The sequence below is a fragment of the Archocentrus centrarchus genome, chromosome 8, assembly GCF_007364275.1.
Source record: "Archocentrus centrarchus isolate MPI-CPG fArcCen1 chromosome 8, fArcCen1, whole genome shotgun sequence".
NCBI lineage: Eukaryota > Metazoa > Chordata > Actinopteri > Cichliformes > Cichlidae > Archocentrus > Archocentrus centrarchus.
In genome coordinates this window covers 9184327-9198060 of record NC_044353.1, presented here as the reverse complement: position 1 = coordinate 9198060, position 13734 = coordinate 9184327, and the positions used below count along the sequence as shown (strand labels likewise).

The window sequence follows — 13734 nt, the reverse complement described above, 5'->3', positions numbered from 1 at the left end:
CAAAGAGACGCAGAGACAGCCTAAATCTACAGGAACACTGTGTGCAAGTGTACTGAGGAGATCTGATGAGGCTGATGGTCACACCCAATATTAAAGTAACTGTAATTACTGCTTGCTTACTGCACATGGTATGAAGCCGCTAATAAAAACTATTTGCAGCATTATTTGTGAATGCATCCTTGATTAGCTCAGCTCCACTCATTTCTGACTGGATTTAATGCACTCGGGCTGATGGGAACCACCGATTATTGTAAATTTATCCAAGTTTAGAATTACAGCATTTTGCAATCACATTTTCCCATTTATTTCATGTCTTTGTCCAATTATGTGGATATATTTTGAGAAACTCACAAATGCAATTTTCAGTCTAGCTACTGGAGTTATTACCTCAGCTTTTCTAGTAACCCTTGGCAACAGCAGACCCCTCTGGTAGAGCTGCTTTTGTGCACGACATGGACCAAGACTTTTTAGAAAACTTCTCCACTTCTCACCTTTTCTTTCCAAATTTCATGCAGCTGTAACACTGTTTAGAGTGTCTGCCATCCTGGAGAAATCGGTCAGTGTATCAAATCAAAGAAACACTAAATAGTGGAAATGAATGTTTGGCAGTTAGCGAGTCAACAACGGTGGGTGACACTGCTTGCCAGCTGAGGGCCAGCCTAAGGCTCAAACACAGGCAGTGACCCAACCCTGTTAAATGAGAACGACAACAAGGGTACACGGAGAGCAGTGATGGCCCGCTTTGTCCTCCCTCTCTCTCTCTGTTCCCTGAATAGCTCTCTCACAAAGGATATTGTTATTCACTCTCTAATTACCAGAGCTGAAGAGCTGTTTGTCCACGTCTCACTCCTGCGCTCTCACCCCCAGAAATAAAGTGCTCTGTGGTGATGACCCTCAGCAGTTATGAAACAGTCCGGTGGACAAAAGGACCAGAGTGAGCCCTCATTTCCTCCTTCAGCTCGTACAGTGTGCGTCTCAGCTGAGTCTCCTCTGAGACCATTTCATCTGCGCTCAATCTGTGTGATTATTTGATGGCCAATCTGGCTGGTCCCTTCCTGTCCCTGCACGGTTTTGTTGCCAAAACCAATCATGTCTGAGACATGTCACCAGTTTCACAGTCTTGGTTTTAGGCTGATGTATCTAGGCCACAAGACACTCTCCATCTGCTCTTACTTGGTGGAAAGCCTTCGGAGGGCACGCAGCGAGAGAGAGAGAGAGAGAGAGAGATGCATCCAGCCAGGGATTAGGTTGGTACACCAGGTCCAAGGGGAGGTGAGATTAAAAGCCAGGAGCAATAAAACACACAGTGGAGAAATAACTCATGTCTCTCTCTAACCAAGCTGAGACAATGCATTCTGAGGCAGTCCTTGACCACATGTAAAATTCTCTGCTGTCAGCCACTGGATAGAAAGAACTGATAACATGCTTTTAGAGAACTCAATCTGTAGTTGCACTTCCAACAAGGTCACTGATTCCTATGCTTTTACACAAATGACCCACATGCATCCACTGAACATGAGCAATGTATCGAGAAAATGAGCTGCATTAAACTCTACCTTTATAACAGGAAGGGTTTTGCAGTGCACAGCACCGTCCCGATGAGTTCACGGTGTTTTGTTCCTGCAGAGATTTGTGTTCTCTGTCCTCAGCATATCATACAGTATTAAATCTCAGCTGTACCCTCCTCTGACCCTGTCTTCTGGAAAAAAAAAAAAGTCCTGACCTCACTGTGTGTGTGTGTGTGTGTGTGTGTGTGTGTGTGTGTGTGTGTGTGTGTGTGTGTGTGTGTGTGTGTGTGTGTGTGTGTGTGTGTATGTGTGTGTGTGAATACGGAGGACAGGTGTGACTCAGCACCACCTGTGATTGAGCCTGTGAAAGTGAAGGGCAAGAACACTTACATATGTTCATGACATCTCATTTTTCAGTGTTTCCAACTACGGCAGTACTTGGAAGAGTAGAAGGAAAGCTGACAACAAGGAGGATTTGGTAAACATCCTATTGGGAGATTAACAAGGAGAGAGTCCAGTCTTTTCTGTGTGTGTGTTTGTGTGTGTGTGTGTGTGTGTGTGTGTGTGTGTGTGTGTGTGTGTGTGTGTGTGTGTGTGTGTGTGTGTGTGTTGCGCGCGCGCAACGAGGGAGGGAGGGGGATAGAGAGAGAGAGAGATAGAGAGAGAGGACTTCCCAGTATGGGGCAGAGCAGGGAGGGGGGAGTTGCCTGCTGGACGGGACTGAAGTGTCCTTCATATAAACCGGTGGCAAAGTGGCGAGCAGTGGCCCCCGGGCAGCAGAGATCAGAGCCAGCACACAGACGCAGAGACAGAGAGGAGGAGACCGGAGCAGCGAGCATCGAGTACGGCCGTTGGACCCACAGTAAAACATCGAGGAGACCCCGTGAACCAGCGGAGGAAACTAATCCGGACGGAGCTGCATTTACTCCCACCTACAGGTAAAACCAAATAGATGGCGATCTGAAATGTGCGGACAGATTAAGCGCCACCAGGCTTTCGTAATCTTCAAGTAAAAATAAGAAAGACAATATAGCCATGCATAGTGTCACACCTCTTCTAGCCTACCTGTTCATGTGATGTTGGATGAATCTTTTGCAGCAGATCCGATTTGTCTTGTCCTGTCTGTAAACTGACTAATGAACGCAGACAGCCCCGGCCCCTCCAACCACAACTGCGCTTTTCAAACGTTTGAGTTACAGCTTTTTGAAACAGTCAAAAATGATCTGCGTAGACTTTTATACGTAGTTTTACACGAAGCCTTCCCACATATTATACATATTTTTCCTTCTTAGTAACTGAAAGGGCAAAAAACTGCAAGGAGAATAAATAATTATTTGAAACCTTTCTACATTTTCAGCCTTCTCCTTCTTCTGCGCTATAGGTCTCTCATGCGTAAAGTCGGGGCCACCTGTTCAGGGTCATGTGCCCACGTCCGACAGATTTGTTTAATTCGTGTTATGTAGGCTACACATCGACCAGCCGCTTGTCAGATTAAACGACTACGCATGTCATCCATGTCAGCGCGGTGCCTCAGTTCCACCTAATTAGACTCACCCTGTCTATACTAGGTCACCACACGCAGAGCTCAACATGGAGCTAAACAGCCTGCACTGGATATCTCTGTAACTCAGCCATATGATTGACTCTGTGGGTGCATGAAACTAATTAAATTACAGGGTTTTGTTTGTTTGTTTGTTTGTTTTTTATCTCATATGTTATTGTTATTATTATTTGGTGTATGTGCATTACTTTTAGTTCGGTTTTCATCTTTTTCTAATGATTCTGGACTATATATATTTTATCTTTTCTACACCTGTTGGTATCCACAGAGATGGAGGTCACCTCTTCCCCTTTGCTATTAATATGCGTATTTTTGGCGGCTGTGTTGATTGGTGGAGCCCGCTCGGAGGGGGTGTGTCTTCAAGACGGCATCCACAAGGCCACGCCCAGCCCGGAGCCAAACCTGACGGAGTGCTCAATGTATGCTGACGGTGAGTAATCTCATCATGGTAGACTGTAAATATCAAACTAAAATAATAATCTCAAACTAAATCTGTTGTTTTTTCTTCTTGCTGCTGACAGATAGCTGCTGCACAGAAGAACAAATCCAGGACATCTCTCACGTTCCTTCTGCCAGTAACCAGAATGAACCCTGGGACAAGTGTGGGTCCCTGAGCCCTGAGTAAGCCTTACCCATCCTTCTGGTTTGCACTCACTGTGTATTACCCTTAGATATTTTCTTATATTGGATCACATACTTATCCCGCTGTTCTCCTCAGTTCTTGTAGCTCATCCTTTTCTTTTAATGGTTGTAATTTGCTAGTTTAGTCCACCTTTCCCACTCTTATCAGTATTTTCAGTCACATCAGACTGCTGTTTAAAAAAATAAACATAAAAATCACCAGTTTAATGACTGGTGGAGACCAAAAATGGAGCTAAAAGAGAGTCACTACTCGACTTAAGTTCATCAGGTGGCCAGAAACACAGCTGGAAATGACAAGTGTGAACATCAGCTGTTTAAGCTGAGAGAAAATAAATACAATAAGTCAATATTAAAGTTGTTTTTATTGCTATACATTGGCCAAAGTCACCGGTGGTTGCTTTTATTTAGCTTTTTTGTTTCCTGTTGTGTGATTGTGCCACATTTGATGGCTTTATGCTTGTCCTAATGCTTAATTTACTCTGTTTAATCTGACTTTAACAGTAAGGGCCTGCACATATAATTAGTACAGGATTTTAGTGTGTCAGTGGATGCAATAAGTACACGCTTTCTGAAATAACAAACGCTGCCTTGGACAACGAGGCTACCAGTTTGCAGATGGCAACAACAAACACATGATCAAGTAGGTCAAATTGAAAGCAGCATTTAAGTAGCATTAGCAAAAGCTGGGCAAACATGCTTAGGGGATCAGCAGCACCAATGATACTAATCAAGTGCTAGTACTCCACATCTTTATTTAGCTTTGTTTTCTTGACCTGCCTTGTGACCGGTTAGACTGAGTTTAAACACAGGCTTCACTATACACCGCATTGCTCATCATGTTAGTACAAACATCGCTCCTTGTGTCTCCTCAGGTGTGAGAGCTTTCTGAAGCGTGTGTCGTGTTTTTACCGCTGCTCCCCTGACGCTGCTCGCTGGCCTCATCCTCAGCGCCACTCGTACATCCAGGCTGTGCCTCTCTGCCACAGCTTCTGCCGTGATTGGTGAGGCTGCCAAGCACATTACCAGACAAACTAAAGCCTAAATCCCCTGTCAGTGAAAGGATTCCTATCTTGGATAACAGCAAACTGTGCTAGATAGATAGAGTGTCCAATAAAACTGCATGACACAGATGAAACAGTGCTGCATGCATCAACCTCTTTTCTTATAAAGGTTATAAACACATAAAGCCCAACAGGAACCTGGGGGGCCCATAGCACAAACAGTTTCATTTCATGGGTGCTATGTTAACAAAAATGAGACAACACTTGAAAGCTGTATGATATATGGAAGACTTGTTAAGTATTAAAGAGGGGTTTTCAAGGTCTTAAGTCCAAAACTTTGTTCTAGGGCTCAACTGTATAATGTGTAGATGTTAAAGAATACTTGAACATTTTGAAAGATATGCTTGTTGTTGTTTTTTTTGGGGTTTTTTTGCCAAGGGATGATTGATGCCACTAGCAGCCTCTTAGTTTAACTTAGCACAGAGATTGGAAACAACCAGATTGTCTTTGTTTAAATAAAACAAACAAACAAAAAAAGCTTACCAGCACATCTTAAGCTCAAGCTATGCAAAATTTAAAACTCCAGGTACTCCAAGAAGTTATAGATCCCTGAGTCTGTATATAACCTGAAAACCCCTTATAGCTCATAAAAACACGACTTCTCATTTTAGCACTGGATTTTGTGCGCATTAGACAAACAACATACTGATTAATGGGCTTACAACGTGTTTATCTAACAGGCTGCTGGTAACTTTATATTTAGCATGAGAGTGAAAGACTATTTAATCTTTTCATCTTACTCTTGGCAACAAAGTTAATCAGCCTATTATGTTTACTATTTTTTTAATTTACCTACCTCAAATTAAAAAAGCAATCTCAAGAGAAAGCATTCAAATAACAGAATCATTGTTTGATGTTTGCATTTTCTAAAATTCACATTTGTTTCTTCAGGTTTGATGCCTGCAGGATGGACTTGACATGTGCCCGTAACTGGGCCAGAGACCCCAGGGGACAGAACTGCACCGGAACCTGTGTGCAGTATGAGCAGGTAGGCTGTGAACAAGATTAACAAGTTAGCCAGATATGTTGAGCCTAAAGCCAGAGTTTTTGATTATGGTACTAACTTATGGTGAACACATATCCTGCTCCAGAGTCAGAGTTACGGTCAAGTTAGAGTAATGCATCGTGTTTTCACAGAGATTTGAATGTGATACAGAAAAATCATCAATATATTTATAATATATTTCGAGTTCTTCACTTTGTTCACATGACAACTAATAGGACATAGATAATAAAATTGATTAATCTGCTAGTTTTTAATTGCAGGGAATATTTAATAAATAAAATTCACTTTGAACTGGCAAGAAATGAAAGGGATTTTCATATCTCCTTTATTATAGGACAGTATCAGACATAAATGCCCTTCTCACTTTTTTATTCACCCAAGACTCTCATTTATCACTAAACATCCTTAAAACTAAAGACCTTCTCATCACGGTCAGCTTAACTGATAGCTTTAATCCTGCTTAACATAAACTTACTAGCGTTGCATGACATCATATTGATGGTGCCTTAACACCAGCATTAACACCTAGGTGGTCTAGTTAGCCAGGGATAAACAAAAAATTGTAAACAGGCTTTTTATTATTAGCAAGCAGAGTCCAGTCAAAGCACAGCTAAGGTTTTCTGACAGGGAATGTCAGAGGTTTGAATCCCGCTGAGTGACCTCAAAGCTCGTCATTTGAGGTCTTTGATGCAGGTAGAAGGTCAGAAACGGTGCCACGGCGCATTAGTTGTGGAGAGAGATTGTGGTTAAATGAGGGGTTAACTGCGCCAGGGCTGAAGTGTGAAAAGGTTGGGCCCTGCTTCAGTGGGCAGAGGCCAGCTGGGTGATTGAAAAAGAAAGAGAGTGACAAACGGGTGCTGGTGTGCAGCTGAGGCCAGCAGCAAAATGTCTTACACCTCACACTCAATGACACTCTATCTATAGACTCTGTCCAGCGGTGCAGTGATGAAGAAGTAAATATACTCTTAAAGGGGCCTGTTTTGCTCACTTTTTAATTTTATTTTTGGACTCTACTCGAGTAGCTTTGCAGGACTCACAGTTCATAAAAATATTTATTTAAGCCTCGTAGTCCATCTGCTGTCTAAAACAAGCCATTTTAGCTCTTCTCACTTTAAGGACACACCTTTTTCAAGCCAACTTTCTTCTAATTGGCTGTTTCTCATAAACAGAAGTTCAAAGAGCAGGTGGGTGGGCCTTATGTGCTCACATATCCCCTCTCTGTGATGTCATACAGATCCAAGAGTAGAAAAAACTCCAAGAAACCGAGAGACTAGAGCAGTGTGAAGCCTGATCCTTTGTCCTACAGGGATAACTTGTACATACATTGACCTTAATGTCTGCAGCTTTGTCCATATTTAATATGAGCATCCACAATCCACTTTTAAGTGAACTACTTGTCCCTTTGACCATTTACACATGAAAATTAAACATCTATTCTTTCACTTTGCAAGTATATGGGCCAGTTGTTTATTGCATAGGTCATTCAGTTTCATTCAGAGATTCATTGTCAAGAGGCTGCAGGGAAATATTAGTGGTATTAATGCATGAGTGTGAGTATTTAGGGTGAGGTTAACATGGTGTTTCAGACAGAGTTTGGTTCATTTTTTAACAAACTTAATTTGTTAAATTTATTTTTAAGTTTGTTAAAAATAAATTGTTGTGTTTTAAAACGCAGTGAAGCAAATATTTCCTGAGTGCTGGTAACAGATAGCTGGGAGCACTTTTAAGCCCATCTGTTCAGCTGAATATTAGGCTACCTCAAATGTAGGTAAGCCGCAGGTGTGCCCTAGCTTGCCTCTGATTGGCTTCCCCTCATATTCTTACCCTGACCCTGACCAATCATCTCTCCTCATGTCTTAGGCTGAGTATACTAGCCAATGTCAGGCAGGCATATGCTGTACTAGGAATGATGGGGGGGGGGGGATTTTCACTCCCATTTATCTCAAACAAGCACAGGGAGAGAGAGGAGCACAATGGCAGGCGAGCACACACCCACAGCCATCGGGCCTGTTAAGGCTGTCTGCTGGCTATTAGATGATTACTGGAAATTACATATTTGTGAAAAGAGAATAAAAGCAAAAAGAGAAGTCCAGAGTGTTTGAGTGTGTCTCTGTCATTGTGTGTATTTTGTGCTTTGTGCACTTTTATTGGCCCATTTTAATGTAGGGCACCACTAATGGTGCAAAATAGACTCCAATAAATTTAAGCAGCTCTCAAAACAGAGTGTTTCAAACAGCTCGTGAATATGCATTCAGTGCATTCAACAAACCAGCCCTCTCAGAGGGACTGCAGACAAGTGCCTGCCTCCCATTTTTGGAGGTCAAAACGGTAACGCTTTTTGTTTTCTCCTCAGCCAGCAGAGATGGGAGATTTCACAGTGGGACACTTTATAGTCTGAACCCTCTGCGCTTTAGTTCACCTCAGTCCTGCTGCAAGCATATGCTCTCTCTCAGACATCACACTACAAAAATCTCACAACCCCACCCCGCCCGATGTTGGCGCACGTGAGTGTCTGTGGACTAAATGCACACCGATAAAGATGTTATTTGTAAAATGCTGAATGCAGTAGACAATGCAGTCATTTTGCATAGAAACAGGCGAATACTTTTAAAAATGCGCATAAGCACTCACATCCTTTGCATGCGAAAATCCCTCTGGCACGCTCGCTGTCTCACTCTCTTTTTGTACTCATTGGTTACATTATTTGCCAGCCAAGGTCTGATTTATCTCAGTATTAGACACTTTTTTCTGCTCCTGATGCAGTGGGAATGAGGTTATGTCTACAAAGAACATCCACATCTGAGCTTGAACAACAACAACAACAACAGCATCTGTCGATAAAACACAATGAACTGATGGTCTGCAGGAATAGGGGAAAATATTTTAGATTTCAAAGATGCCAATGAAAGCTTAGCGGGACAGCAGATAAACGGAAAGAAATGGTAATAAATTTAGTAGGACCTGTGTTATGAATTATAGTATAATTAAGCAGTACTTATACTTTAATTGCGCTATTGAAAAGGTTCTTATAAAATAAGCTTCTGGGAATGTAAACAGGGCCAGAAAAGCTTAATAATAGTCCTTTCATGATTGCACAAATTGCAGCCCACATTCACAGTATTGCTTTGAAAGTTTGTGACCCTGAAAAATAGGGAAACAAGAAAGCACTTTATTCAAGAGTGAGCATACCCCAGAACTACACTGTAGTTAGGATTTTTTTTTTTTTAGATATGCTTGAAAGCTTTTGTTCCGATCAATAGCACTCTGCCACTGAAAAATAAGAACCTTCCTCAGCTGAGAGCTTTCATCTCAAAAAAAGTAGAAAATATAGAGAAAAATGATGTTGTTTGAGGAATTTAATTATTGTTTCTCATAGTTGCCCTTCTACAAAAGAGATTTTAATAAATCAGTTCTGAATGTCACACAGATCTGACCTGGTGTTTCATCGTCATTTTAAGGAAATTAAACTATCTGTCTTATGGCTACATCTAACCTGTGTCCCCATTATTTCTAGCTAAAGTCATTAAGTACAATATATTAATTCTAAGTCACTCTTGAAAAAAATTGTAATACCCAGCCACTTCTTCTTCTTGCATATTTCCATATTTATCCTGTTTTCATTAATCAGCGTGCTGCTTGGTGGCTGTGATCTAGTGTTACCTTATCAAATAACATACTTTGCAGCTGGCGTCGTATTATAGGATGTCATGAAAATCTGATCACACATTCCGATTGTTTTATTCAAAATTTCATTTCCCCAGTCATTCAGATACTCTATATTTATTAACTGAGCTCATTTTGTATTTGTTTAATTAAAAAAAAAACTAAATAAAAACTCTCCTTTCCCGTATTCTGATCTTGACCTCAAATATTTCTTCCCATAGTTTTCTTTTGCACACCAGGTGTAATGTGCTCGGTGTTGGATGGAGAAGGGCAGCATTAAATAACGGCGGAAAGGACAGTGCAAAGCCCCGGGAAATTTCTGTATCTCACTTATTTGATCACACCATGTCATCTAAAGCCACTTGTGCTCATACTGAATTAGTCTTGGCAGCAAACCACGTCTGCCTGAGGAAGGGTGTGTGTGTGTATGTGTGTGTGTGTGTGTGTGTGTGTGTGTGTGTGTGTGTGTGTGTGTGTGTGTGTGTGTGTGTGTGTGTGTGTGTGTGTGTGTGTGTGTGTGTGTGTGTGCGTGTGTGCGTATATATACCCTTGTTTGTATTATAGGGTTGCTGTGATAAGACCTAAGTGTCAGACAGAGAGCGTAGTAGTGGCGAGAAACACCCATCATCCTGTTTGTCCTTCCAACACGGTAAATATATTACTTTTTTCTCCTCTGAGCACTCTGTGTGACTCAGTCTTAATCCCCCAGCAGACAGGGGGATGAAAGGAAGCAGACGTTAGGGTGGGGGTGTGCTACACAGAAATGGGGGAGAGATGTACAAACAGTGAGTGCAGCAAAAAGCAGAAGAGGGGGAGAAAAAATACAAGAGTAGGAGATGGTTACTTGGCAGCACATCTTAACGACTGGTTATGAGGCTGTCACTAGGGAGAGAGAACAAGAGCTTAAACACAGAAAGGCGCAGTGTGTGTGTGTGTGTGTGTGTGTGTGCGTGCGTGCGTGCGCGTGTGTGTGTGTGAGTGAAACTTCACTAATTTGCTCTCCTAACTATTTCCAAGCTCGTAGGCATAAACCATTTACAGCTAAACAGCTTAAATGTTGAATTGTGATTGGGTGTTACTTACGCAGTATCGCCTTTAATCCGCATTTGTGTCTTATTAGAGAGGAGTACAGTTTTTTTCATGCTCCAGAAACGATCTCGCTAATGTCAGCAGTAACTAGAGTTTTCCCTCCGAGTATAACTTTATAAAGACAGAGCGCGGTAATGAATTTCCTGTCAGACAGCAGCACAAAAGGTGCTGCAAGCGAACTTTCCGATTAGTGCAGATCTTTCCATTCTGCTCCGTGAGGCTTGTCAGAATTGTAAAGATGGCACGGAGATGAATTCTTTCAGATATGAATGCGAGCTTTTCAAGGACATAGCTATGATTTGCTTTCAAGGCCGCTGTAGGTGAAGTGACACAGGAGAGCAGGAGAGGCAGACAAAAGCCGCCTGTGAGAGCAGCTGCCCGGTGCCTGCGGTTCCCCTCTAACACCTGGTACAGGTGCTTTGTTCAAGGCCAGCGCTGCTCTGAGATGGAGAAGTCAGTGCATGTTGATGTTACACAGCGAAGGATGGGGTGTAAGGCAATGATGCCTCAATTGATGCCTTTTACACTTTCATGCAAATCGTGGAATTCACAATGAATAACCTTCACGTTGAACAATCACATCCAACAATCTGAAATTTTGCTTGCTCGTAAACGTGCTGCTGGACTACGTATGAAACACCATGTGTTTTAATATGTTAATATGTTATTAATAATCCTGCAGGTCTGAGGTAAAGTTATGTATAGTGTATAGTGTTTATGAGTTTTACTGCCATCCTGCAGTTTTATTCCTGTCTGTATGCTGAAGCTTTTGAAAGACTCTGATTTATAGAGCTTTTTATTCCTAAAACTACACAGAATTTTTTTTCCATGTGTCTCTGATTTACATCATAATTAAAAGAGGTGTCCAAAATCTCATCTACTGAAAAGACACTTTGACTCTAATGTGCCACCAAAATGAAGAATAAATAAGCTTTACCCAGTGTTCAGATTTCTGTTATGGAAATTTATGCTAATTTGGGCATTAGTAGATAGATCAGGCTGTATTTGAATATTTAATAATTTCAGAAAACTGTGAATAGAAAAAAATAATTGCCTTAAGTTTTGTTTTTGTATCTAGTTAACATTTTTCTGCCTTTTCATGGACTGAATTTTTAGATTAAAAGCTGTGCACGTCCACACAGATGTTTTCGGTTGTGGAGCTGTAATGTACCTACTTTCAGTTCCATTTAATGTAAAGCTATACTGAGGTTTGTGTGAGGGAAATGAGAAAGATGTAATCTAACACCCACAATAATCATTGTTTTGATGCTTTAAGTATATTTTGCTGCTAATATTTGCTTTCCAAGCTGAATTCTGAATGCTGGCACTAAAAGCCACAGCTAAATCTTAGTGGTGAGCGATCGTTTTGTCAGAGGATAAAAATAATTCACGTAAATACTGTGTTACCCACACCTACAGATGTACCAGCATGGCAGGGATCTCTGCGAAAGCCTTTGGGGTGACGCCTTCATGACGGTCGAGGATGAGCCAGAGGAGGTGGGAGAGGCCAGAGATATTGGAGAGGAGGGTGAAGGCAGTCACCCCTGTGGCTGCCTGACTCTGAGCCCCTCGGACAAAGACGTGATTGCTGCTCTCAGAGCCCAGCAGGATGACCCGGAGGAGCTGGATACCACCAAGACTGGCCTGCCTCAGTATCGGGCCCCTTGCCAGACCAAGCTGCCCGTGCAGCCCACGAATGGCAGGAAGGGAAACTCTGTGCTGCGGAAGCGCTCGGTGGAGGTGGAAGACATGGATGGGAGCGGCAGCGGTTTGTAGACGGTGATAGATGCAACCTTAGAGATAATGTTCTAGATCATCATATACAAAATTGATCCCTTGATTGGGAGTTGTAACCTTGCTCTTCTAACTAAACATCCTACACAAACCTAAGCTCTCATTATTATCTTCACATCGCAGGAATAATAACCCTTTGATTTTCAAAAAAGATCCGGTTTAAGCGACGCTGAAAAGCTCATGAACACCCCATCAATTTTTTGACTGAACAGCCAGGATTAAAAGAAATACCATTAAAGATTTTACAGCTGAATTTTAGAAGAATATTCAAAGCTGAAATCCTCAATTCTGAAAGGGCTCAATAATAAATACACTGATACTATCCCATAATAGCTGCAGAATGTTTTTATGGCCCCGCTAGCAGTGAGATTTTTTTAGTGGGTATTTGATTTTATGGCGCAGTGTAACACATCAATCAGGATTACAGTACAATATGTGTGAAGTCTTGCACATGGTAAAAGCCCTGCAGTATTAGCACTTCTGCATGAGTCAGACATGTCAAACCTTAAGTACTACTTTTCATGACGGTGTTGAAAACATAATATACGACCATCCAGCTACTTATTTCAGCTGTCTAGCTGACTATAATCAGTGCTTTAGTCATTTGTTAAATGCATTACTTACCCTTGTGATACCATGTTGTGCAGTCTACTTGTCATGGAGTTTATGATAGTGGAGAGTGTCACAAGTTTTAATCATAATTTTGAATGTCTCTTAGATTTTTCTAACACAGTTAACTGACCTGAAAGCGAGTGTTCTGGTATCAGGATGACCCGAGTGAAGGTTCAGTATTCCAGAAACAGAATCGGAGGAAGTCAGCAGGAGCGCCATTCATACCAGATAAGGTTGCTCTGGTAGTTCGATCACATATCACGAGTGTACTGTGGGTGGTTTATAATTAGGTCATGTGATTCTACCATTGGGCACTGTTAGATGTAAATGTTTTATAAAAAAAAATAAAAAAAATGGAGAACTGATTTGTTTGATTTATCATAAGCTTGCTGAAAAGGGTGTTTCTGTGCTTTTTCTTTTCATTCTCAATAAAGGACGTTTCTAAACACTTCTGATGTTTCAAGTGCTTCTGTTTGCAGGTTCCCGTTTCTAGCTGACTTTAGACAGGAGTTGAGCTTTTCACATACTTCCTGGTAACAGCAGGAATACACAACTACAGTGACTCTTGTATTTAATAGAGATCCAATAAATCAAATGTGCTGATTACCAGTCCCCAGGAAAAGAATGGAAGTATCTATATGAAAAAAGAAAGAACTATATATAATAAACATTAATATTTACAAATGTAGACTTGTATTAACCCTGTGATGGTCTGGTGACCTGGGTGAACATATCTTCTCCATGAGTGCAGGTAACTATTACTATTGGGTCATTGGGAATTGAGAACAGGCACCTCAT

General features: G+C 41.5%; 1 protein-coding gene across 1 annotated transcript; it reads left to right on the top strand.

Moving 5' to 3' along the window:
* The first annotated feature begins 2214 nt into the window (after positions 1 to 2214).
* On the top strand, positions 2215 to 13387 carry rtbdn (retbindin). The gene is made up of 6 exons (XM_030735592.1): positions 2215 to 2446; positions 3338 to 3499; positions 3591 to 3690; positions 4584 to 4712; positions 5664 to 5760; positions 11950 to 13387. Exons 2-6 carry the CDS (start codon positions 3340 to 3342, stop codon positions 12304 to 12306), a joined length of 843 nt encoding a protein of 280 aa, XP_030591452.1. The 5' UTR covers positions 2215 to 2446; positions 3338 to 3339; the 3' UTR covers positions 12307 to 13387.
* The last annotated feature ends 347 nt before the right edge of the window (positions 13388 to 13734 follow it).